Raw genomic sequence first — 27,276 nt, 5'->3', positions numbered from 1 at the left:
GTGCTTTTATTTTAGTAGACATTTGACTGTTTATGTTATTTAGGTATAATATTCTAGTCCATTCCCAGGTAGAAAACTGCTAGTATAAAAGCCAACCAAAGTCAGGTCTGGGAGCTTGATATTGTTTGCCTTTCACACTACTGCTTCAGCCACAACACCATTTTGGCTTTTGTTTTGGGGTATAGTCTGAATTTCCATTCCAGGTTGGTTTCAAGCCTGCCTCTTCTGATCTTACCTCCTAAATGTAGGGTTAGAAGTGTAAGCCTTTGGACCATTACATTTTGTTTAAAAAAAAAAAAGATTCCAGTCCATGGGAAGTGTCATTTCTTCCTAAGGGAAACTTCAACTTCATTATATGTAACTCAAGAGCTACTTTTATTCTCATATTCTCATTCTTTAACAAGGCAAATTAGTAGTTGGACAAAAGTTGTAAATTATGATCCACTAACAGGAAACTGACTTCCCAGACGTGGGGTGATTATTATAGGTGGATCTGCAGTCTAGAAAGTATATATATTACTAGTGTCAGTACGATTTGGAAATAAGTAGTTGTAAGTGTGAAAGTGTGTATTTGTAAGCCAAACCTGACATAGGTTGCATTGCTTCAAGCTTGGAATCCTAGATACTCTGGAGGTGGAAATCTGAAGATTTTGGTTTGAAGCAAGCAACTGTAGAAAAATGAACATGAGACTCTTATCTCCAATTAACCATTCCAAAACTAGAAAGGTAGCCAAGACTCAAAGTAGTAGAATGCTAGATCTGAGCAAAATAGCTGAGTTCAAGCCACACAATTGGCAAAATAAATGCGTAGCTGGGGAAAAGTCCACCATGGAGCTGTTAGAATTGAGACACCATGGGTTGGGAAGGTGGCTCAGTGGTAGAGCGCTTGTCTTGCATGCTTGACGCACTGTGTTCGATTGCTCAGCACCACATAAGCATAAAAAAAATCCGGAATTAGCGTTGTGGCTCAAGTGATAGAGTGCTAGCCTTGAGCTTAAGAGCTGAGAGACAGCTCCCAGGTCCAGAGTTCAGGCCCCACAACAGAACCCACCCACCAAAAAATAAAACAATTGAGAAACCAGATTTAGGAGCAACCTTGTGAGCAGGATGTCTGCAACCTTATATTAATGATGACCCAGCAAGAACAATAGTTCTCCACTATTGCTTAATCACAGGCCTCTGTGTTCCTAAACCTAAATTGATTGTCAAGCTGGAGCAAGGTACAGATCCATGGATAAGAGAAGACTCAGAAGAGAATTTCACAGGTGAGTTAAAGCATCTTGAAGGTGATGATTGGTCCAGAGCCTATTGGTCTGTTTATCTTGAGCTGTTTAGAGGGAAATATGCCTTGTACACCTGAGTCATGTGTAGCAGAAAAGTAGGTGATCTTTTGTCTCAAGGAATTGTAAATCCAGAATTCACGTAGAGACAACCTGAATTTGGTGTGCCAGTGTAGTTAATGTTAGCAATTCTCTTTTTCTGTAGAGAAGTCATTCATAAAGAGAAAAAGACAATAAAAAATGTAGAAAGGAGATCTCATTTTCTTTTAAACTAGTATTATGAAGTTAGGAGGCAAATAGGAGTATGCTAGGGCTGCTATCCTCTGCTGTGACAATTTCTCATCAGTTATGCTGCGCATAGAGTGAGATTCAGAATGGAAGCATTAAAAGTACATAGATGAATAATTTGAGTAAATATTTCCTTGACAAAAAAAGAAAAATCTGAAATACAGAAAAACATTATTTTCCATTGTAAACTGTCAGTACTACTTTCTTTATTACTACATTGCATAGAATATATATATATATATATATATATATATATTTTTTTTTTTTTTTTTTTGTCGGCCATGGGGCTTGAACTCTAGGCCTGGGCGCTGTCCCTCAGCTCTTCAGCTAAAGGCGAGGGCTCTACCACTTGAGCTACAGCGCCACTTCCGGTTTTATGGTGGTTTATTGGAGATAGGAGTCTCATGGTCTCTCCTGCCTGAGTTGGCTTTGAACCACGATCCTCATATCTCAGCCTCCTGAGTAGCTAGAATTACAGGCATGAGCCACCAGCGCCCGGCAGAAAATATATATTCTGAATAAAGGAATGCTTTGATATTTGAAAATTTTGTAACAGAGTGTGAGAAAATACCTTTACATTAAGGAATTTATGGATCTCATTTATGTTTTTGTCTATTTTCCTGTTATTCATTTTAGATGTCCCAGAAATGGAGGATGAAATTAGCACCTGTCAGGAAAGTCACAATAAATATCTCTCTGAAGTAGCAGTCATGAATAGTAACCCAGGGGAGGAAAAAGTGAGACTTATAATAAGTTTTAATTTGAGCTCAAAACATAAGTCAGAACTGATTAAGAATAATGGAAACTCCTTAGGAATGAGGACAGAAAAGGTCACTGGGTGTCAGAACATGGATGTTTTCAGTGAACCTGGTAAGATGTGTGCTGCATATCGTCCTCATGTACCTTCTGTAGTTGAAGAATATAAACAATGTGAAAGGTCTTTCACTGAGAAGACATACCCTATCATCCCTCAGAGAAAACAGACAGGAGAGAAACCTTATGAATGTAACATGTGTGGAAAGATTTTCACCTGTAAGGCATACCTTACTGTGCACCTGAGAATTCACACAGGAAACAAACCATATGAATGTAATGTGTGTGGAAAGTCTTTCACCCAGGAGTCACACCTTACTGTCCACCAGAAAAGACACACAGGTGAGAAACCTTTTCAATGGAACATGTGTGAAATGTCTTTCACCTGGAAGTCAAACCTTACTACCCACCAGCGAACACACACAGGAAAGAAACCTTATGAATGTAACATTTGTGGAAAGTCTTTCAACTGGAAGTCAAAACTCACTGTCCACCAGAGAACACACACAGGAGAGAAACCTTATGAATGCAACGTGTGTGAAAAGTCTTTTGTCAAGAAGGCATGCCTGGCCGGGCGCTGGTGGCTCACGCCTGTAATCCTAGCTACTCAGGAGGCTGAGATCTGAGGATCATGGTTCAAAGCCAGCCCGGGCAGGAGAGACCGTGAGACTCCTATCTCCAATAAACCACCAGAAAACCGGAAGTGATGCTGTAGCTCAAGTGGTAGAGCGCTCGCCTTGAGCTGAAGAGCTGAGGGACAGCGCCCAGGCCCAGAGCTCAAGCCCCACAACCGACAAAAAAAAAAAAAAAAAAAAAAGAAGGCATGCCTTACTGTCCACCAGAGAACACATACTAGAGAGAAACCTTATGAATGTAATATGTGTGGAAAATCTTTCACCCAGAAATCAAGGCTTACTAGACATCAGAGAACACACTGGAGAGAAACCTCATGAATGTAACAGGTGTGGAAAGTCTTTCACCAAGAAGTCATACATTACTGGCCACAAGACAACACACACAAGAGAGAAACCTTATGAATGTAACATGCGTGTCTTCTATCACCTGGAAGTCAAACCTCACTGTCCATCAGAAAAGACACACAGGAAAGATACCTTATGAATGTCATATGTGTGAAAAGTCTTAGCCAGAAGCTACACCTTACTGTCCACCAGAGAGCACAAAAACAGGAGAAAAATTTTATGAATGTAAGCTATATGGAAAGTCTTTCACCCAGAACATACAACTTTCTGTCCATCAGAAAAAAACCCACCAGAGAGAAATGTTATGTATGTAGCAGGCATGGAAATTCTTTCACCTGTAAAGCATACCTTAACATCCATCACAGAACACAAGGAGAGAAACCTTATGATTGCAACCAGTGTGGAAAGACCTGGAGGTCACAGCTTAATACACATAAGTTGATTCACACAAATGAAATGATTTAGGATTGTACCAAATGGACAAAGTTTTTGATCTGTAAGAAAATTGAAATTGCAATACAGAACTAATACAGGATAGAGACCTTATGATATAGCAGATGTGGAGTCCTCCAACTAGAAGACACAGCTCAGGGTTCATCACAGAACACACAAAACACACAGACAGAGACACACCCTCTCACACAAAGAGGAGAGAAATCCTACATAGGAAAAATAAATGGAAAGGTTTTCAAGAAAAAGTCCTAACTCAGTTTGCATCAGAGAACAGACACAGATGAGAAAATACAAATGTAACAAATGTGGAAAGTCTTTTACCAAGTATTCATGGATCCAAGTTCATAGAACACACACACTGAAGAAATCTTACAAATATTACAAATGTGGAAATCCTTTGATCAGAAAGGAATACTTCATGTTCATCAGAGAACTGACTCACGTAGGAGAAAAGAAAGTAGTGCATAGAACCTATGTGAAATGACTTTCAATCAGAAATGAATCCTGAGCATATGTGAGAGCATAGACAGGAAACAAATTATGAGTATAGAAAACATTTTCCTGGAAGTCACATCTGTACAGGTTCCAGAGACCGGGACACATGGCAGAATTTCTGTAAATATAAACATGAGAGGAATTGTTTCAACCAGAAGCCGTCCTTTAGCAATTAGTAAAACATTCACCCAGGAAAATAGCCCAATGTAGGAAAACATTTGTCAGAAAACCTCTATAAATTATATAGAGAAATGCTTCCTGGCAGAGGTAAGCTAGGTGTGATGGGAAACCATTCTTCACACTTCAGCTTTCTTTGAGCCCACATTTCTCATCCTCTCATCGTGTTGAGTGGATATGGTGTCCTTCAATATTATCCAAAGCATGTGGAAACAACCAATCACAACAAGTAATTCAGAGATTGAAGTTATTTACTTGTGTCCTTTATACTAAGGAATGGTGTGTCAGGGTAATTTGATAAACTCTTCTCAGAAACATGAGCTCTGGCCCTTTGGAACTGGATTCAGGTCATCTCCAAAATGGTTAGGGGAACAATAGATAGGTAAAGAATGTGATGATTGGAGGCAAGAACGTGATAACAACCATTTTTCTACTGCTCCCTTAAGTCTCCCTCCGTATGTGTGATCCATGCCTTATAGGACAAAGGCCTAACTTATTCCAGTTCAGTTTCTGAATGGAAGATCTAATGGAAGATATTAGTCCTTATTGCAGTACATACATAGTAGTAAATTCTTTCTCGGAGGGGTAACAATGCTCAATAGGAAATGTATTCATAACCTAACTCATATAATGGTATAACGAATCTATATAGCATATCTACAATATATATTTTAAAAAATATGGTGGGGGGCTTGGAAGGTGGCTTAGTGGTAGAGTGCTTGCCTTGCATGCATGAGGCCCTGGGTTCAATTCCTCAGCACCACATAAGCAAAAAGAAAAAAGCTGGAAGTGTTGCTGTGGCTCAAGCTGTAGAGCACTAGGCTTGAGCTGAAGAGCTGAGGGAGAGTGCACAGGCCCAGAGTTTAGGCCCCAGGACTGGACGAAAAAAAAAAAAGAACAAATGAAAAAATATGGTTGATAAATAAAACAAGAGTCTCTGCATTTTGCCTTGGGGCAGAACCCCAAAGTGTCTTCAGTGCTTGATCTTTTCTTTATTTAATCACTGGTGATGAGCAACTTGTGATTGATTCACTCTTAGCCCATTTAGTTGTTCTGCTGAGTAAGCTATAATGAAACACCAGTGTGGACGATGTGTCATGCCTGTGTTATCTCATAGAGGGCCAATGTAGATATGACATTAGGGAAAATAATCAGGCACAAAAAGATATTGATCAATCTCACAAAAATTGAAGTTAACAAAAAAATAAAACCATCTGCCACTTGAGCTACAGCATCACTTCTAGGCCCTGAGACAAGGGAAGGAAGGAGGGAAGTGAGAGAGGGAAAGAGGAAGGGAAGGAATGAGGAAGAAGGAAGAAATAAACTATTCAAAAGAAGAATGTTTAATTTTTGGTGAATGTGAGAATTATTCTTTCATAGGTGGGGCTCAAGAAAAATGGCTTTTACAAAAAGCAAATTCTTTAACTGTTTACAAAATGATGAAGAGGATGTAACATTTTGCAAATTAATTTAATAATTCAGTAATATTAAGTAAGGAAGTCAGGTGTGGCTGGTGCGCTATTGGCCACAGGGTGGTTGGTGGGGTCTGCCGTCTGGTATTTATGTTTGGGGAAGGAAATGACAACATATATCACTTGCAACCCAACAGATGGGTGTGTCTGGTTTCCTGGAAGCAGGGGTGAGCATTTGGCTGATATGTTACTCAATCTGTTAGTCTAGTGCCTTGGACTGGAATTTCCTGTAGACCTGCCTCCTGCTTAGGTCCTATTTAGGCTTGACCAGCAGTGGCACCAGATACAATGCCACATGTCTCTGTGATCATGTCCTGTGTCCTTTCCCCTGGCTTGTCTCTGGTCATCCTAGTGTCCCAATTCAACACTCTCTTGGTGCTGATTGGTTTCTTGGTGTTGGTTTTATTCTTTTTTTTTTTCCTTTCTGTCCTATTTCCAAGCTGTCTAAGTGTATTTGTGGACTTCAAGTCTTTGTTACTACAGGCTCTGCTTGCAGACTTCTAGCTGTGTAATAAACACTGTAGTATTCCATTTTCCAAAATGTGGCTTCCAACAAATATACTGTCTTCTTTTACAGAAACACAAAGGTGGACCTAACATTAGAATTTCTAGAGCCAAGATAGATGCCACAGTATAGTGATGTAATTAAAGATATCCTGGAGGCATTTAAAAAATATGTCTGTTACATCAGAAAGTGCTTAATTAGTAAACCAAGACCAAGACTCCAGATCCTATATAAGCCAGTCATTCTAGATATGTCCAGAGCTGTTTGGTTACATGAAGAGCTCTACTTTCACACTTTCTTTTTTTTTAATTTTAATTTATAATTTTATATTGTGAAAATACTCTACAGAGGAGTTACAATTCCATGGGCGATATAATGAGTACATTTCTTATCAAGCATTGTAGCCTCTTCCTTTGTTTCCTCTTCCCATACCTCCCCTTCATCCCCAGCAGCTCCCCACCTAATCATCCCCGCTTACCCACCCTGTCCCCCCCCACCAAAGTTGTAAATTTCATTTTTCGACATAACGACTTGTACATCTCATTGTTGCAATTGGTCCACCTGTATCCCTATTTACTTTCACACTTTCATGAAGGAATGCTTTTGTGCCAATATGAGGTGTTGAACTCAGGAACTGAGTTGAAGCCAAGCTGGCTTCAAAGGAGATTCTTTCATCTTGGCCTCCATAAAAGCTAGGAATCAAAGCTTGAGCTCTGTGGGCTGTTCTGAAGAAATCTCTCTCTGGTAACAGGAGGTTTCCTTCAGTGCTTTACCTCATGCTTCCTGTGCCTTCAACAATTTCAGTATTTATTTTAATTGTTCAAAGAGAATCCTTAAATCCAGCGTATGATTCCATGTACAAGAAAAGGACAGTGGACTTCACATTGCAAGATTTAGCTAGTTGCTAGCTTAACCTCTTCCGTCACACTGTTCACCCTTTTGTTTTTTTTGTGGGGGGGGGGGAAGATACGGTTGTGTGGCCTGAACTCTGGGACTGGGTGCTGTCCCTCAGCTCTTCAGCTCAAGGTTAGCACTCTACCATTTGAGCCACAGCACCACTTCCAGCTTTTTTTTTCTTTTTGCTTATGTGGTGCTGGGGATTCGACAGGGCCTCATGCATGCAAGGCAAGCACTGTACCACTGAGCCACCTTCCCAGCCCAACACTTCTGCTTATCTACAGAGGAATAGTGAAAAAAATTGGGGGATTGGGAGGCACCTGTGCCCTTGCTCATCCTACTTGTACCCCCCCACCCACACACACACCATCCATTTGGAAATAGCTCATTCTCCCATGTTTATAAACTGGATGCTTTCTGAGAAGGGATGGTTCACAGACTGGAGTCCTACCATGGCCTGTTTTATAGCTCAATTTATGAACCAACATACCACATTCATTTAAAGTATGCCTGATGATAACATTTTATTAATGTTTTCTATTATTTTGTTATTATCATGTGGCCAACTCTTTGCTTGAACTCACAATTTAAGGGACTTAATGCTCATTGAATTGGTAATGTACCCTATCCTTCTTTTAATTTAAGACCAGCAATTAAAAATGAGCAATTACACTCCCTCATGTGTGGAATCTTAGCAACTCAGGAAGCCGAAATTAGAAAGAATTTGTAGGGTATCCCATGGAAAAGCTTAATGAAAATGGTATCTTAGCCAATAAAAGTGTGGCTCTGGTTATATGTGACTATCTTGTTTGCTACTTGTGATATGTAATTATAAAATTAGTGTGTCGAAAGGCCAAGGCAGAGAAGCAAGACCCTAATGTGAAAAATCAGTGATACAAAAGGGCATCTGGTATAGAAGGTAAAGGAAGCCTCACAAATTTTTGCCCCTGAATTCACCTTCAGGACCAATAATAGGATCTGTGCAAACAATACATTCTTCCAAATATTTAGTGGAACCATTTGAATGTAGTTTACAGAATGATAGGTAAACAGTCCTTTACCAAGTAATTGCAAAAGGAACTTTGCATATGTCTATATGATGTTATGAATTTTATATCCTGTTATGTGGACACCATGAGTCCTGCTTGGATCAAGAAATTAAGATCTCCTGATCTAACAGGGCACTGATGCTTCACATGTGAATAATTAGTTGCTCAATAGGATGAGCTTTAAGGATCACAATTGAAAGGCAAACTAGGTAGGAATTGCTGTAAGAGTGTTCTGGCCAATTATCACCAAATTTCCCACAAGTAGTGCTGTGAATAAAATTGATAGATTGTCAACACATTTGTTCCTTTATTACCAAAGCTCAGGGACAGTACCCGGGTCCTGAGTAGAAGGCACTCCAAGGCTAGGGAAGATATTTTGTAAAATGGGTTCTTTGGCCCTCATGCAGAAAAGTTACCATTCCTGAGAAAGCCTAAAGTCCTCCATATTGTATAGTCATTGACCTCAATTGAAGTTGATATTGAAATGTCTGATAGATTGTCATGAATAGTTTGGTATCTTTTTTCATGTGAACCCACATGCGCATACCTTTATATTTCTGACTAGTTCATAGGTCCTTGCAGAGGTTCAAGTTACTATGTAGGACAATGTGGTCCACGTGTGTAAAGTGCAGAATGAGACCTTCAAAGAGAGATCTCAACAGAAAATATGGCCAAATATTTCAGTATCCTTGAAACAGTATCATAAGAAAAGCCATTTGAAGAAAAGTAAAATTAAGAGAAAAATGGAGGAAAGAGAAGCAGAGAGAATGAAAGATAAAAAGAGATAGAGAGAGAAATAGACAATGAGAGAAGAAAGAGAGAAATAAAACTAGTGAAGCCACATGGTGGTGGCTCATGCCTGCAATCCTAGCTAGTCAGGAGGCTGAGATCTGAGCATAGAAGTTCAAAGCCAGCCCAGGCAGGACCATCTGTGAGACTCTTATCTCCAATTAAACACTAGAAAATTGGATGTGGTGATGTGGCACCAGTGGTAGAGTACTAGCCTTGAGCTGCAGAGTTTAAGTATAGCGCCTAGGCCCAGAGTTCCAGAACTATGACTGAAAAGAAAAAAAAAAAAAAAAGAAAGAAAAAGAAAGAAGGGATGGTAAATGGAAACAAAGGAGGAGGCAACAATGTGTGATAAGAAATGTACTCACTATCTTGACCATGTAATTGTAACCTCCCTTTATGGTATTTTCACAATAAATAAATGTAATGCAAAAGAAAGAAAGCTAATAAAGATGAAAAATAGAATGAATTGGGAAAATAGTTAAGAGAACTCCTATGAGAGCACCATAGAGAAAAACAGAGATTTCTATAAATACCATCAAGCTCAGCCTAAGTTTCAAGTAAAACAAAGACCACAAAGCAGTCCAAGAGTATTTACAGAGATTACTTGAAGTACTTAAAGCTCACACAGTCCTGTAGAATATTTGAAGTTATGTTTGACCACACTATTTCAGCAAATCCAGTAAAATTTCATTAAGATATTTTAATATTACATATGAGGATGTGATGTCTGAGCAGTTGCTAGCCATCCTTCACCTTCAATGAGAAGTCATCTCCTGGGTGTCACTGAATCACATAACTAGTGGGACAACTTTCTCTCACACTAGAAAATGTAGAAACAAACAAGCATATCTTCACTTAACTTGGAATGTCAGATTTTATAATCTTCTAAATCTCCAAGCCATCTTTACTTTTTTTTTTTTTTTATTTTGTCCATCGTGGGGCTTGTACTCTGGGCTTGGGTGCTGTCCCTGTGCTCTTCAGCTCAAGGTGAGTGCTCTACAGCTTGACCCACAGCGCCACTTCCCTTTTTCTAGTGGTTTATTGGATAAAAGAATCTCACAGACTTTCCTGCTCGGGTTGGCTCTGAACCCTGATCCTCAGCTCTCACCTCCTGAGTAGCTTGGATTACAGGTGTGAGCCACCCGCGCCTGGCTACATCTTTAGCATTTTTAGAAACATGTTCCTGAAGCTGAATCTTTTTTTTTCTCTTCATCCATCTTGGACATCCTTAGGTTCATAATGGAATGTCAAACAAAGTGAAAAATAAAAGAATCTCACTAGAGATCCTTTCATGCTTTCTTGCTGTTGACAATGAATAACGATTCTGGAACCATGGCTAGGAGTGAAGGCAAATAAGGGAGTCAGAAAAGAACCTGTGTGATTTTACCCTAGATGTTCCTGTTCAAAACATGATATGTGGCCTGGAAGAGCCTTCCTATGGGAGAAGAATCATTCCTGTCTTAAGAAGAGCATTAAATTGTCCACTAAAGACATATGCATGGGGGCTGGGAAGATGGCTCAGTGGTAGAGCACTTGCCTTGCATGCCTGAAGCCCTGGGTTCGATTCCTCAGCACCACATAAGCAAAAAGAAAAAAGCTGCAAGTGGCACTGTGGCTCAAGTAGTAGAGCGCTAGGCTTCAGCTGAAGAGCTAAGGTACAGGGCCCAGGCCCAGAGTTCAGGCCCCAAGACCAGACCCTCCCCCCAAAAAAGAACAGAAAATAAACTAAAGCTCCTACAAAAGATTGTTGAAAAATTGAACCCAAAAAAGAAAACATGTAACTTGTTCACTAAAAGTAATTATCACTGAAATACACCTAGGGATATATAAACTATTTTTCTATTAATGTAAAGGTATCTTAGGACGCCATTGATTATTTGTACTCTACCTCATTTATTTACATATTCAAACACATGTATGTTATGAACAGTATTTTCACACAAAGTTATAGAGATAAAATATATACAACACATATTTTTGTTTTAGAATATTTCAGTAATGGTTGTCATATGGTACATTACCCTTTATGCAAATAATTAGCATACCTTGGTACAATGACTTGCAATTTGAGTTTGAACCTGCTTTAGCCAAAGGTACATCAGTACTGATGATATAAACACAGATTGAGAAGTCCCTCACTTTCCTAAGTAGTCATATTAAGAATCATGTCCATTCTGCTGGAGATACAGGGCCTAATAAAGATGCAACATAAAATGCTGGTCAGAGGAGTGACAAAATCCCAGGCAACCATCCCCAGCCAAGGCACCAGTAGATTGAAGTCTTATGTGTTACTAAACAATCTTAACAGAAAATACACCCCCAAATGTACATCCATCAAAATTAAAGCCAACAAATTATATCACAATGTGCTTTTGCTTGTACATATTGGTTGATTACACAGGATATTCTGTTATCGAGTAGTGATGTAGTTTCTACAATTACATAGAATGGTAATTGTTAATATAAAATACATGACCTTTACAGTGACATATACAGAAAGTGAAAATCTATTCTGTATACATCATTGAGGTTGTTTTTGCTCAGAAAGACACTATGAATCCTTTAAAAGCAATACTTGCACATTACTACTGGGTTTTTCTGTCACAAGAATGTTTTCTCACTTTGAAAGACTTAAGAATTTATTATAGACTAAGTGTTCACATTCACAATACTTGAGATCAGGAGTGTTACAGATTTCAAGGTGGGGGCATTTTCTGTGTGTTTTGGGATTTGGAATGTCGTCATACACATTAGTGACTGAACATTGTGCCTTAAAACTTTCAAGTTTTCTATTTCATATTATTTCATTAGAATATAATCTGAATTTTAAAAAGAGCATTGTAACTGGGCTATCATGTGTAATAGCTGTAATCTTAGTTACTCAGAAGGCTGAGATCTGAGGAAAGTTAGTATTATCCTCACCTTTACTTCTCAGCTCCACCAAGACCTGAGCTCTTCCCAGACCTAGAGTTCCCTCAGTACAGCTGGCCACTCCCTCTCTCATCTCAGACTCACCTGAGCATGTATTTAATTCACATCCTGCCCCCCAGATCCTGTTGCAACGAGAAGAGGGACAAATGCTTGTGCTCCCTGTCCTGGGAAATATGGTCCTTCTAATAAACCTTATAATAATTTTTCTCCGGTGCCTGCTTGTGGTTCCCTGGGATGGACATGAAGGAACGATACAAGGATCACAGATTGAAGCCAGGGCATATGAAAGTCTGAGAGCCTTATCTCCAATACACTACCAAAGTAGTGGGAAGTGCAAATGTGGCTTAAGTGGTAGAACATTAGCATGGAACCAAATAATTTCAAGGTCATTTTCAGACCCTGAGTTCAAGAATCAGGACAGGCACACACATATCAAGTGCATTGTATTGTATTCAAATTATGTTTTAACAATTGTTTTTGGTGTACATGTATAGGAAATCTCTCTGATATTTTTTTTGTCGGTGTGGGGCCTGAACTCTGAGTCTGGGCACTGTCCCTCTGACCTTCAGCTGAAAGCTAGCACTCTACTACTTGAGCCACAGTACACTGCTGGCTTTTTCTGCTTATGTGGTTCTGAGGAATAAAACCCAGGACTTCATTCACACAAGGCAAGCAGTCTACGACTGAACCACCTGCCCAGCTAGTCTCTCTCATTTTAAGTGATGTAATATAGGCTAATTAAATTAGTGGAGAAATTGTAATTTGTCAAGAACAGACACATTAATTGGAATATATTGGTGCCAGCAGCATTTTGAAAGTTTCAAAAGCCCTAGAAAGTGCAGAGGATGAAAAGAGGATCAATATGTTTATATAAGACATTTTCAAGGAATGTTTACCATTCATTGACTTCAATTCAAAAAACCAAGTTCATAAAGTCATATGTGTGCATACCAGAATCTCTAGGTTCAGGAGTATAAACGCACAACACCTGACTCTCCTTGTCTCAAAAATCAGAGTTTTGTGAGCCACTTTCTGGCACCTGGAGGAACAAGTGCTAATGGCAGTACAAACCTATGAGCTCATAAAATATCATCCACCCCAGACTGGGGAAAGATGGGAAGGGTAGACTCTGGCTAGGAGCCTCAGATTGCTTCCAGTTAAAGCTCCCAAGATCCCCTGAAAAAGAGAAGCTGGGCTTCTACCTCTTGGCTCTGACTATGGAGTGCAAAGCTCTACTTCAGAGCACTTCCAGCAGCAAGGGAAAAGCAAAGTATCCCGGATTTGCAAACTAAAAACACCAACAGTGGGCAAGGAGGGACTGGTGCCCCCTCCCCCCACCCCTGCCTCCCTGATTTCCCCCACCCCCGACCGCTACTGCCCCCTCTCCCCCACACACACTTTCAAAGGATCTATACCCCCATAGAAACTACAATTCCCTGAATGCATGCACAATTCACCTAGAGGAAGTGGTCTTGTTACAGGGTTTTGATTGGCACAAGGCACATGGTCCTAAGTGTGCAAGGATGCCTGGGGACCTTTCTCTTCCAGCTGGGGAATCTTAGGTGAGTTTCTTCTTGAAAATTCAGTTTACCAACATAAATATTGTGAGACCAATTAAAAACACAAATGTATTAGGAGCACTGCATAATTTGGCTTTTTAATTCTTAGTTCTTTTAATATAATTGAGGTTATGAAACTACGTAGTTTTTGTTTTTGTTTTTGTTCAAAAAGTACGTTCTGCTGAAAGTAAATTATGTCTCTGTTTTTCCTTAAATTGTTGAATATCTCCCCTCTCATTTTACAACAGTATTTGCAGCTGGGTGCCAATGGCTCATGCCTGTAATCTTAGGTCTCAGGAACCTGAGATATGAGGATCCCAGTTCAAAGCCAGCCTGGAAAGTTCATAAGTCCTATCTCCAGCTAACTACCAAAAAAAAAAAAAAAAAATGGAAGTTGACTTGTGGCTCAAGTGGTAGAGAGCTCACTTTGAGCTAAAAATGCAGGGAAAGCGCTCAGGCTGGGTTCAAGCCACAAGATCAACCAAAAAAAAAAGGTACTTGCCGACACTAAACTGATTGATTCTGGCACCATCATCCCCTGCTCTAATATATATACTGGAATAAAATAACAGAATTTAAAGACAGATATACTTTATAATCTTTGAATTAAATGGATTTGTCAAATTCTACTCATTACTTTCCAAGAAACTCCCAAATTCCATCTATGAAATTTTAAGGAGTTTTTGGTTATTTGTGTCTGAAATTTGTCTTTCCTTATAAAGTTTTTCCCCCTTTTGTTGTTGGTCCTGTGGCTTGAACTCAGAGCTTGGGCACTGTCTGTGAGCATTTGCTGTGCTGTACTTGCCTATCTTTTATTAATTGCTTCAGGGGACTAGTGAAAACTTTCCTCCCAAGGCGTTCTTAGAAAATGGTACTCCTCCTCCAAGACTCTTCAAAAAAAATGGTTGTGTAGGTAGATCAGGATGAATGTGGGAGGAAGTAGAGTTCAGGGCAGGTCCATGATCATGTGAAGCTTTATTACTTGCTCGAAACCAGTCTGTTTTTACTTTTCTGTTTTGCATATCCTATTTTGTTTTGCTTTTCTACCTCTTCTCGAAACCTAGAAGCTCCTGTCAGCAACTCTAGGCCACATATCTAGGGGTCTTCAGACTTGTCTTCCCATACTGTATCCATTACACTATGGAATAAATCTTTTGCCTCCCTTCCTCATATCAGACATTCTAAGCTTGTCTCTTAAGGGTTTGTTGTGATTGTTGATGATCCTTTCCCCACATCATGATTTGGAAGGATTGTGTAGGAAATTTTTATGCTTGATATTCATTCCTCCAGTGTAAGGGTTTTCCATCCCTCTTTTAGTGGACCTGAGCTTTTCCTCATGAAAATGGAGATCGTGAGGCACTTTTGGTTGTATAGACGGCAACATTGGAGCACCTATAAAATATGAAGGAAAAATAATTCTTTCTTTCTGTAAAAGTTAAAAGTAAGTTCCTGAGAAGCAAGGACATAAGGATCAGGTAAAAATGGGTGCTTCCTGGACTAGCTGTGTCCCATAGTTGTCATTGTTCTTGGTTACATTTTTCAAACATTTATTTCTAAGCATTATGTTTATTATAGTAGTTTAAATAGAATTTACTTTGTACATTATTTTTGAATTGTTCATTGCTCACAGATGTAAGTCTCATTATTATACAAATATTATATCCTCTTACTTCATTGATCACAGTTATTGACAATTGCTGATCCTGAGGTAGAAGGTACAAGTATGGTAAGGTATTCAGGGATAGATTATGGTTCTGACTTCCTCTGGAGGAAAAGGTGAACCAATGGAAAAAGATGGAGCTTATGCATAACACTTGTAGAATTCCTTAGGCAGGAGATGTCATGCATCCCTCTTGGGTTCCACTATGCCCAGTGATTCCCATGGTTGTGATGATCATAGCCCTGGATGGCCTGTGAATTTCACACCTTGTCCACAGTTCTGGTGGTAGGAGTCTCCCAGTATGTAAAGCAGGAATGGTCTCAGAGGAGTGATGTGATCAGTGGTAGCTTGCTGGCTCCCATGTTTGTCAGTTTGTATGGACAAGCTCACCCTGACATCTTGAGCCTGGCTGCTGCCATGAGGCCTATTTGAACCAATGCCTCTCACCATCCCATACCTCTGTTTCAGAGACCTGTCCTGTTTCATGGTTTTGTATCATTTACTGTGCAAGCTTGTGTTATGTATCCATACATGCTACTAGTTGGGCTGGGTATGGTTTTCAAAGGTGGGGTGGTTTTTCCTGCCTCTTGCAGGAACAATTGTGTTCTCACTAACTGCATGAGTAATCCTAGCTTACTATGCAATCCCCTTAACTTACATTGCACGTTCACTTGATAGAACAATTGTATAATAAGTTTGGGTCTCTGTTTGCTAATGAGGTTGCGAGGACTCTTAGCCATTGCTGCAGATTTTGGGGAATATGGGTTGCCCTCATTATTGCTACCGTGACACTCCTTGCTACTTCCCTCTCCACACTTTACTCCAGTCTGGGGTTTGATAATTTGCTTGAGGTTCAGGAGTTTGTGCTGTCCTTATCTTCTGGGCCTTCAGATGCAAGAACCTGGTCCCAAATATCTGAGAGCAAGCTGGGTGATTGTCCAGACCAGGAGAGCCCAAGAGCCCTGCATTTGTACTCCAAGACCAAGGGATTCTTCTATTAACCCATGTGACTTTATTTTCTTTGCCCAGGTATAAGAGGAGTACAGGAAAAATTCTATTGAAATTGTGACAAATATGCCTGCCTTGAGTTCTCTTACATTGCACTTGTATTTGGGGCTTCTGTGTTGTTTCTCCTAGGGATAAGTTAATCTGTTTGGCTTGAGTTTTTAATCTCTTGGCTTGAGTTCACAAGCATTTGTACATGACTCTGTTTCTAGAGACAGTTGTACATGGGATATTGGAGTAGTGAGAGTTGGTCCTGTACTTTTAGGAATGAAGCCTAGCAATGTTTGAAGCAGAGCACCCTATGAATAGGAATCTCCATCCTAAATGGACAGACCTTGTCAATTCTGAGAAGCCCTAAAGGCAAGAAGCAGAGAAGCACAGTAAGAGAAAGATGTTACTAGCTTCCCTTGCCTTATGCAAAAATTGTTGCTACTTCCCTGAGCACCAGATTCACGTGGTACTCTTTCCTACACCACTCTCAATCACTTTGTGTTGTTGCAAGATTTAAACTAATTTCCAGGAATTGTGATGCGCTGAATTGAGGAATAAGCCAGTGCATAGTTACCAGTGGGTACCTGAGGCTGTGGTTTGGGATGGTGGGGTAATTGTTATGACTGAAAGTATATATTCATGCAGTAAAGTAATCCCTAATCTTCTTCTTGCTAATTTATTCAGCCTGTTACCACTATGATTTTTAGTATTTAATCATGCAAACTTATGTTAAATGTCCAATCTAAGGATTTGCTAAGGCTAGCTCTTATTGGTTGGTTTTGCTTGGTAGTAAAGAAAGTATTGGTCAGGGACATTTGGCCTTAAAAGAAAAATCACAGAAGAAAACTTGAGGTACTATGTCTTACTCAAGGTTGTATGCTTTGTAGGTGTTGCTTATCTTCAGGTGTGTCACTCCTATATGCAGTATTTTATGTTGTATCTTTAGGATGGCCAAGGTTCTTTCCAAGACTGTTTAGGGAAATGAACATTAGGGACTTCTCAAACCTGGGTTTACCTCATCTTTACTCATGTCCCCTTGGCCAAAGCATGTTAAATGGAAATTGCAAGACATTGCATAGGTGTGCAATGGGTACAGTGAAATGTGCCATTTGACAACCATTGTTGAAATATTATAACACAAGAAATATATTCTGTAGACATTTTTTCTCTAAATTGGGTGAAAACTACTGTGCTACATCATACATGCTTTCCCTGGTGTTAAAATATGTAAATGAATGAGGTAGAACACAAATTCCAATGGATTCCTAGGATACCTTTGCATTCAAAAAAGCAGTTCCTACATACCGAAGTATATTCAGTAATAAATACTTTTAGTGGAAATGTGATATGTTTTTGCTTTCAAGTATTCAATAATATTTGTGGGAATATTCATTTTTTCAAATTGAATGTGTACAAAAACATAGAAATTAGTTGGTTTAATAATATCTATCTGTCAGGAAATGGACTGCATTTGTGTTTCTTGGACACTTTAATGCTCTGCCTGGGACATTAAAGATTCTTCTAAGACAGCTTTATGGTATGGCAGTCCATGTATCATGTTTGCAAGAGAAAATTCTGGACGCAAATCTCACAGATTATTTTCTGAATATGTCATTTGCCTTATATCCCAGCCGTACTTCTAGAGTCTTCTGTTCATTGTCAGCAGCAAGACAGAATGAATGGATCTCTGGTGAGTTTTTTTTTAATTTCTCATTTTTTCCATTCCATTATATGAACCTAAAGATTTCCAAGAATAACAAACAATACCAACCATACACATTCAGCCTCAGGAATGTATTCATAAATTAGAAAAATTTGGCATGTAGATTAGGAGATAAAGATTACTTGTAGGTTTAGCAGATTAAATGGTTGTATTCTTTCTAAGTTGAATTCAGAGTGGCTTCAGAATGTATAGGCTTCATCTTGTCATAACATGTAGTGAAACCTGTTATGTGATTAGTTATGTGATTTCACTATTAACTAACAAAAGTGGAAATATATCCTTAGGGATCTACTGGAGAAATGACTCAGGAATATTTAACACATTTGAGCATTTGGTCATATTTATCATTTTTGTCATCCTGAGTGTTCCTTGAGTCTCTATCAATTTGCCTCCAACTTCCATGAAGGCCTATCAAAATGAAAATCTTCTCAAGGAATATGTTATTCCCTTCCCACATATATTTTGTGTTGTAGAATGTAGGCAAAGTTTACAAAACTTCATGGTACCAGTTCTTTTTTACATAAGAAGGAAATATTAGGGTATCTAAGACCTCATTTCAATATGTAGTATTTAAACCAAACATGGTTAACCTAGGATATTTTTATGTGGGAACTAAATCAAATCTTCTAAGGGCCCAATAAATCCTTAGCTACTTTCTGGAGTACTGTTACTGTTTTTTACCATTCATGTGGACACTGCTTTTCTTTGATCTAGGAATGTTGTACGTTCTGTATACCATGTGATATCTTGAATGTGTTCTGCTTGCTTATGAGAGTACTTGTTAATAGAAGGTCTAAATAGGATTTATGGTGAAGCAATAAATGTAAATGCAGAGAAAATATTTGTTTAATACATTGTTACCTACTGATATATACTAAAATTTTATCAAAAATAATAATATAATTTTTTAGACACTACCTTAGACTTAATGTCATCATGCCAGATTATTGTCTCCTTAGAATTTTTATCTTGTCTCTGTTGCTAGCAGCAGAAATGTGTTTGCATGCATTAGGGAATCTGTAATTTTTTATTGGTCTTGGGGCCTGAATTCTCAGCCTGGTTATTGTCCATCAGCTCTTCAGGGCAAAGTGAGTGCTCTACCACTTGAGTCACAGTGCTACTTTCAGTTTTCTGGTGGTTTATTGGAGATAAGTGTCTCATGGACTTTCCTGCCTGGGCTCGCCATGAACCTTGATCCTCAGAGCTCATCCTCCTCAATAGCTAGGATTACAGGCATAAGCCACCAGTTCTCTGAAAATCTGTTTATTTCAGTGGCCAGGTTTATGTATTGTCAAATATTTCTAATTTGCTATTTAATTTTCCCAGTAAAAAGATACCATAGCCAGCTGCAAACATTTTATGTAAGGCAAAAGCATACCTGCAGCATAATGAAATTCCAGATTGGAATTCTCATGACCCAGGTCCAATTTCTTGATGGAAATGTGCCATTACAGAAGCTGATGTCATTTGATGATGTGGCTGTGTACTTTACCTGGAAGGAGTGGCAGGATCTGGATCCTGGTCAGAGGACCCTTCATAGAGAAGTAATGCTGGAAAATTATAACAACCTAATGTCCTTGGGTGAGCAAAGGTCACTTTTATTTGGAAGGTCAAGTGCTTTTATTTTAGTAGACATTTGACTATGTTATTTAGGTATAAGATTCCAGTCCATTCCCTTGTAAAAAAAACTGCTAGTATAAAAGCCAGCCAAATTCAGGTCTGGGAGCTTGATGTTGTTTGCCTTTCACACTACTGCTAAAGCCACAACTCTATTTTGGCTTTTGTTTTGGGGAATATTCTGAATTTCCATGCCCAGGTTGGTTTCAAGCCTGCCTCTTCTGATCTTACCTCCTAAATATAGGGTTAGAAATGTAAGCCTTTGGACCATTAAATTTTGTTTAAAAAAAAAAAAGATTCCAGTCCATGGGAAGTGTCATTTCTTCCTAGGGAAACTTCAACTTCATAATGTGTATCTGAAGAACTAATTTTATTCTCAGTCTTTAAGATTTCTAATCAGTAGTTGGACAAAAGTTCTAAACTATGATCCACTAATAGGAGACTGACTTTTCAAACTTGGGGTGATTATTATAGGTGGATCTACACTCTAGATAGAATATACATTACTACTGTCAGTATGATTTGGAAATCAGTAGTGAAAGGGTGAAAGTGTGTATTTGTAAGCCAAACCTGACATAGTTTGCATTGCTTCAAGCTTGGAATCCTAGATACTCTGTAGGCTGAAATCTGAAGATTTTGGTTTAAAGCCAGCAACTGTAGAAAAATGAACATGATACTCTTATCTCCAATTAACCATTCAAAAACTAGAAATGTAGCCAAGACACAAACTAGTAGAATGCTAGATTTGAGCAAAAGAGCTGAGTCCAAGACACACATTGGGAAAATAAACCCAAAGCTGGGGGAAAGTACACCATGGAGCTGTTAAGAATTGAGACACCATGGGCTGGGAAGGTGCCTCAGTGGTAGAGCGCTTACCTTGCATGCTTGTGGCCCTGTGCTCGATTCCTCAGCATGAAAAAAGCAGAAAAAAAGCCAGAATTGGCATTGTGGCTCAAGTGGTAGAGTGCTAGCCTTGAGCTTAGGAGGTGTGATACAGCTCCCAGGCTCATAGTTCAGGCCCCAAAAACGATCCCACCCCCCAAAAATAAAACAATTGAGAAACCAGATTTAGGAGCAACCCAGTGAACAGGATGTCTGCAACATTGCATGAATGATGACCCAGCAAGAGCAATAGTTCTCCACTATTTCTTACTCACAGGGCACTGTATTCCTAAACCTATATTGATTGTGAAGCTGGAGCAAGGTGCAGAACCATGGATGAGAGAAGACTCAGAAGAGAATTTCACAGGTGAATTGAAGCATCTTGAATAGTGATGTTGGGTCCAGAGCCCAGTTGGTCTGTTTATCTTGAGCTGTACAGAGCAATAGTATTCCTAGTGCCCTGAGTCATGTATGGAAGAGAACTAGGTGATCCTTTGTCTCAAGGAATTGTCAATCCAGAATTCTTGTGGAGAGGAACTGAATTTGCTGTTCCAGTGTAGTTAATGTTAGCACTTCTATTTGTCTGTAGAGAAGTCATTTATAAAGAGAAAAAGACAATAAGAAATGTAGTAAGGAGATCTCATTTTAAACTAGTATTTTGCAGGAGGGAGGAAAATAGGATATGGACAATTTTGTATCAGTGGTGCTGGGCATAGAGGGAGATTCAGAATGGAAGCATTAAGAGTACGGAATGAATAATTTGAGTAAATATTTCCTTGAGAAAAATATAAAAATCTGAAGTACAGAAAAACATTATTTTCCATTGTAAAATGTCAGTACTACTTTCTTAATTACTACATTGCAGAGAAATATATATATTCTGCATAAAGCAATGCTCTGATATTTGAAAATATTGTAACAGAATGTGAGGAAATATCTTTATATTAAGGAATTTATGGATCTCATTTATGTTTTTGTTTATTTTTCATTTTAGATGTCCCAGAAATGGAGGATGTGATTAGCACCTGCCAGGAACGTCACAATAAATATCTCTCTGAAGTAGCAATCATGAATAATAACACAGGGGAGGAAAAAGTGAGACTTATAAGAAGTTTTCATTTAAGTTCAATACCGAAGTCAGAACTGATTGAGAATAATGGGAACTCCTTAGGGATGAGGATAGAAAAGGTCACTGCCTGTCAGAGCATGGGTATTTTCAGTGAACCTGGTAAGATATGTGCTGCATATAGTCCTCATGTGTCTTCTGTAGTTGACGAATGTAAACAGTGTGAAAAGTCTTTCACTGAGAAGAAACAACCTGTTGTCCCTCAGAGGACACACACAGGAGAGAAACCTTATGAATGTAACATGTGTCAAAAGTCTTTCACCAAGTAATCAAAGCTTACTGTCCACCAGAGAACACACACAAAAGAGAAAACTTTTCAATGTAACATTTGTGGAAAATCTTTCATATGCAAAGCATATCTTACTAGACACCAGAGACCACACACAGGAGAGAAACCTTATGAATGTAACAAGTGTGGAAAGTGTTTCACCGAGAAATCAAAGCTTACTGTCCACCAGAGAACACATACTAGAGAAAAACCTTATGAATGTAACGTTTGTGGAAAGTCTTTCATCCAGAAATCAAAGCTTACTGTTCACCAGAGAACACACACAAAAGAAAAACCTTTTGAATGTAACATTTGTGGAAAATCTTTCTCCTGGAAGGAATATGTTACTAGACATCAGAGAACACACATAGGAGAGAAACTTTATGAATGTAACATGTGTGGAAAGTCTTTCACCTGGAAGACACACCTTACTGTCCACCAGAGAACACACACAAAAAGAAACCTTTTGAATGTAATATTTGTGGAAAGTCTTTCTCCTGGAAGGCATATCTTAATCTGCACCAGAGAACACACACAGGAGAGAAACCTTATGAATGTAAGATGTGTGGAAAATCTTTCACCAAGAAATCATATCTTAATCTCCATCAGAGAACACATACTAGAGAGAAAACTTTTCAATGTAACATTTGTGGAAAATCTTTCATATGCAAGGCATATCTAACTAGACACCAGAGAACACACACAGGAGAGAAACCTTATGAATGTAACAAGTGTGGAAAGACTTTCATCGAGAAATCAAAGCTTACTGTCCACCAGAGAACACATACTAGAGAAAAACCCTATGAATGTAATGTTTGTGGAAAGTCTTTCATCCAGAAATCAAAGCTTACTGTTCACCAGAGAACACACACAAAAGAAAAACCTTTTGAATGTAACATTTGTGGAAAATCTTTCTCCTGGAAGGGATATGTTACTAGACACCAGAGAACACACACAGGAGAGAAACTTTATGAAAGTAACATGTGTGGAAAGTCTTTCACTTGGAAGACACACCTTACTGTCCACCAGAGAACACACACAAAAGAGAAACCTTTTGAATGTAACATTTGTGGAAAGTCTTTCTCCTGGAAGGCATATCTTACTAGACAGCAGAGAACACACACAGGAGTGAAACCTTATGAATGTAACATGTGTGGAAAGTCTTTCTTGTGGAAGGCATATCTTACTCTCCACCAGAGAACACACACAGGACAGAAACCTTATGAATGTAACAAGTGTGGAATGTCTTTCACCCAGAAATCGACGCTTACTCGCCACCAGAGAACACATAATATAGAGAAACCTTATGAATGTAACGCGTGTCGAAAGTCTTTCACTGAGAAATCAAAGCTTACTCGCCACCAGAGAACACACACAAAAGAGAAACCTTTTGAATGTAACATTTGTGGAAAGTCTTTCTCCAGGAAGGCATATCTTAATCTGCACCAGAGAACACACACAGGAGAGAAACCTCATGAATGTAAGATGTGTGGAAAATCTTTCACCAGGAAATCAAATCTTAATCTCCATCAGAGAACACATACTAGAGAGAAAATTTATTAATGTAACTTGTGTTGAAAGTCTTTCACCCATAAAGGAAACCTTACTATGCACCAGAAAACACAGACATTAGAGAGACCTTATGAATGTAACACGTGTGGAAAGTCCTTGTCTTAGAAGTCAAGCATCAATGTCCATCAGATAATACACACAGGAAAGAAACCTTATGAATGTAACATGTGTGGAATGACTTTCACCTGGAAGTCAAACCTCACTGTCCATCAGAAAATACACAGGAAAGAAACCTTATGAATGTCATATTTGCAGAAAGATTTTCAGCCAGAAGCTACAACCTACTATCCACCAGAGAGCACACACAGGAGAGAAATTTTATGAATGTGACCTATGTGGAAAATCTTTCATGCAGAACATACACCTTTCTGTCCATCAGAAAAAAACCCACCAGAGAGAAATGTTATGTATGTAGCACGCATGGAAATTCTTTCACCTGGAAGGCACAACTTAACATCCATCACAGACACAAGGAGAGAAACCTTATGAATGTGACCAATGTGGAAAGACAGCTTAACACACATAAGTTGATTCACACAAATGAAATAACTTAGGATTGTACCAAATGGGAAAGTCTTTGATCTGTAAGAAAACTGAAATCGCAATACAGAACCAATACAGGATAGAGACCTTATGATATAGCAGATGTGGAGTCCTCGAACTACAAGACACAACTCAGGGTTCATCACAGAACATACAAAACACACAGACACACACAAACCGTCACACACAAAGAGGAGAAAAATCATATGTAGAAAAAATGGAAAGGTTTTCTAGAAAAAGTCATAACAGTAGTAAAGTCTTTCTTGGAGGGGTAACAATGCTCGATAGAAAATGTATTAATGACCTAACTCATATTATGGTATAACCAATCTATACAGTATCTTTACAATAAAATATATATTTAAAAAATATGATGGATTAATAAAGACTAGAATCTCTGCATTTTGTTTGTTTGTTTTTGGGTCCGGTCGTGGGTCATGAACTCTGGGCCTGGGCGCTGTCCCTCAGCTCTTTAGCTCAAGGCTAGTGCTCTACCACTTGAGCCAGAGCACCACTTCCCGCTTTTTTTTCTTTTTGCTTATGTGGTTTTGAGGAATCGAACCCAGGGCCTCGAGCATGCAAGGCAAGCACTCTACCACTGAGCCACCTTCGCAGCCCTGCTTTTTGTCTTGGGGGAGAACCCCAAAGTGTCTTCAGTGCTTGCACTTTTCTTTAATTAATCACTGGTGATGAAAAACTTGTGATTGATTCACTCTTAGCCCATTTAGTTGTTCTGCTGAGTGAGGTATAATAAAAGACCATGTGGACGATGTGTCGCACCTGTGTTATATCATAGAGGGCCAAAGTAGATATGACATTAGGGGAAATAATCAAGTACACAAAGATATTGATCAATCTCTCACAAAAATTGAAATTAACAAAGAAATAAAACCATGTGCCACTTGAGCTACAGCATCACATCTAGACCCTGAGAGAAAGGAAGGAAAGAGTAGGGAAGTAAGAGATGAAAAGAGGAATTGAAGGAATGAGGAAGAAGGAAGAAATAAACTCTTCAAAAGACGAATGTTTAATTTTTGGTGAATGTGAGAATTATTGTTTCAGAGGTGGAGCTCAAGAAATATGGCTTTTACAAAAAGCAAATTTTTGAATGTTTACAAAACGATAAAGAGGATGTAACATTTTATAAATTGATTTAATAATACAGTAATATTAAGTAAGGAGGTCAGGTGTGGCTGGTGCCCTTTGGCCACATGGGGTCTGGCATCTTGTTTTCATGCAGGGGGAAGGAAATGCCCCATCCATCACTTACCTCCCAACTGATGGGTGTGGCTGGATCCCTGCAAGCAGGCATGGGCATTTGGCTGATATGTTACTCAATCTGATAGTCCAGTGCCTGGACTGGGAATTTCCTGTAGACGTGCCTCCTGCTTAGGCCCTATTTAGGCTGGCCTGTCGCTACCGCCTCGACCAGCAAGGAAGACGCGACACCGGACTCTTCTCTCTGCAGTTTATTCAGGACCTTTGAGTAATCTTCTGACCCCCACCCCGGGGAGAATTCCCCACAGCCTTAAGTACCGCTGGGTAGCCAACCCTGATACGCCACGTGGGAACCACCAATAGGTTCAGGTGCGCGGAAGCAAGCCAGATTCTTTGCCTTAGCCATATAAGGAGGTGTTTATCACAGAAAGCACTCGCCATCGGGAAGGCGGAGGGCGGAAGCCAGCGCCATCTTCCAGGTGCGGCCTCTCGCAGGTCTCTACAGTTCCCCCATTTTTTGTTTAAAGAATACAGATGAGAACAGAGGTCTGATCCCTGTTGTGCAATGCAAGGACTGCATACAAGCCTTCTCCCAGAGGGTACTTTCTCTAGGGATGACTCAGCCTGTCCATTGATTCGTTTTTCACAAGGACGGGAAAAGGTGAATCGAACCCGTGTGCAATCAAACATGCTCTCCTCGAGGGCAAAACTCATGCCTCTCAACTGCAGTACTTTGGCTTTGCAATCTGTGTTCATTGTTTTAGAGTGGCAAGCCACGCTTGGGGGGACTGACCTGCTCCAATGACTGTAAAGGCTTGGATAATCATGGCTGCACTGCGACGCTGAGAACCTCTAATTTGGCAAATGCACCACAGACATACCAAGGAGGTTAACACCAGGAGGCCTGTCAGGGCTCCCAAACCCGCCCATTCCTTAAGATGATTCATAGCAGCGGAGATCCATGAAGATAACCCCTTCGCCAATCCGGCATCCACTTGGGTGGAGTTCACCATGACGATAGCAACCCTGAGCTGTTCCATCAGGCTGTCGAACTCCCCAGTTCAATTACCTAAAAGATAACTAGACAACTGTTTAGACAAATTTGCAGCGATTTTTGAATAGGTTTTTTTCCTGGGCCTGAACTCTGGGTCTGGGCACTGTCCCTCAGCTCTTCAGCTCAAGGCCAGCGCTCTACCACTTGAGTCACAGCGTCACTTCTGGCTTTTTTCATTTCTTTTTGCTTATGTGGTGCTGAGGAATCGAACCCAGGGCCTCATGCATGCAAGACAAACGCTCTACCACTGAGCCACCTTCCCAGCCCCTTTCTTCTGGGTTAATTGCACCACAGCAGCAGCTAATCCAGCATTAGTTAGTGGTCCACCCAGCTCTCTGCAAACTTTCATCCATGCTTCTAGTCCCCTATTCTTATATGGGGTTATGGCGGCTCTGCATTCCTTAGTGCACTGCTCATAAACAAGCTGTTTAATTAATGGCATGGCTGCGTCTGGGTCACCAAAAATTCTGCCAGCAGCCTCGACCATATGAGCAACAAAGTCCGAAAACAGCTCTGTAGAGCCCTGCAGGATTTTGGTGAGATTGCTACTCACCTCGCCTTTATTTGGTAAGGCCTTCCATGCCTTTATGCCAATTTTATTGATTTGTTCATAAACTTGAACCGGGTAGCCTATCTGCTGATTGGCGAATCTCCCCTGTCCAAGCAGCACATCTCTGTCCCAAGCTGGGTTTCCCGCAGCCTGATTGGCTGCAGCCTCTTCACTAGCAAATTCAATCAAAAAGGCCTTCCAATCTAAATACTGACCTGGGCTCAAACAAGCTCCTGCAAGCCCACTCCAATCACCGGGTGTCATGCAGTGTCTGTTTAGGGCCTCCACCTGGGCTACAGTAAAGGAGGCCGTGATTCCGTATGTCCGCACAGACTCCACTAAAGATTTTATAACCTTAAAATCTAAGGGTTCATGA

The 27,276-nt window shown here is 39.7% G+C and overlaps 2 protein-coding genes across 2 annotated transcripts in view; one reads left to right on the top strand and one right to left on the bottom strand.

Annotated features, from left to right (window-relative positions):
• The window catches only part of LOC138827154 (zinc finger protein 420-like), a gene marked incomplete at its 3' end in the record, with an annotated part of 45,134 nt that extends 21,220 nt beyond the window's left edge, over positions 1 to 23,914 (top strand). The window contains 7 exon segments of the mRNA XM_070022635.1: positions 1,176 to 1,265; positions 2,382 to 2,600; positions 19,397 to 19,651; positions 21,564 to 21,797; positions 22,050 to 22,396; positions 22,468 to 23,744; positions 23,746 to 23,914. Coding sequence (XP_069878736.1) covers positions 1,176 to 1,265; positions 2,382 to 2,600; positions 19,397 to 19,651; positions 21,564 to 21,797; positions 22,050 to 22,396; positions 22,468 to 23,744; positions 23,746 to 23,914 — 2,591 coding nt within the window.
• Positions 23,915 to 24,750: 836 nt separating this feature from the next.
• LOC138827153 (zinc finger protein 33B-like) overlaps positions 24,751 to 27,276 on the bottom strand; it is a 54,745-nt gene continuing 52,219 nt past the window's right edge. Inside the window, exons 9-10 of the mRNA XM_070022633.1 lie at positions 25,349 to 25,376; positions 24,751 to 24,858 (exon numbers count right to left, since the gene is read on the bottom strand). Coding sequence (XP_069878734.1) covers positions 24,751 to 24,858; positions 25,349 to 25,376 — 136 coding nt within the window. The remainder of the gene's footprint in view (positions 24,859 to 25,348; positions 25,377 to 27,276) is intronic.

The sequence above is a fragment of the Dipodomys merriami genome, unplaced genomic scaffold (assembly GCF_024711535.1).
Source record: "Dipodomys merriami isolate MVZ:Mamm:240054 unplaced genomic scaffold, mDipMer1.0.p SCAF_151, whole genome shotgun sequence".
NCBI lineage: Eukaryota > Metazoa > Chordata > Mammalia > Rodentia > Heteromyidae > Dipodomys > Dipodomys merriami.
The sequence above is the reverse complement of the archived record's forward strand: the minus strand, read 5'-3'. Positions and strand labels throughout refer to the sequence as shown.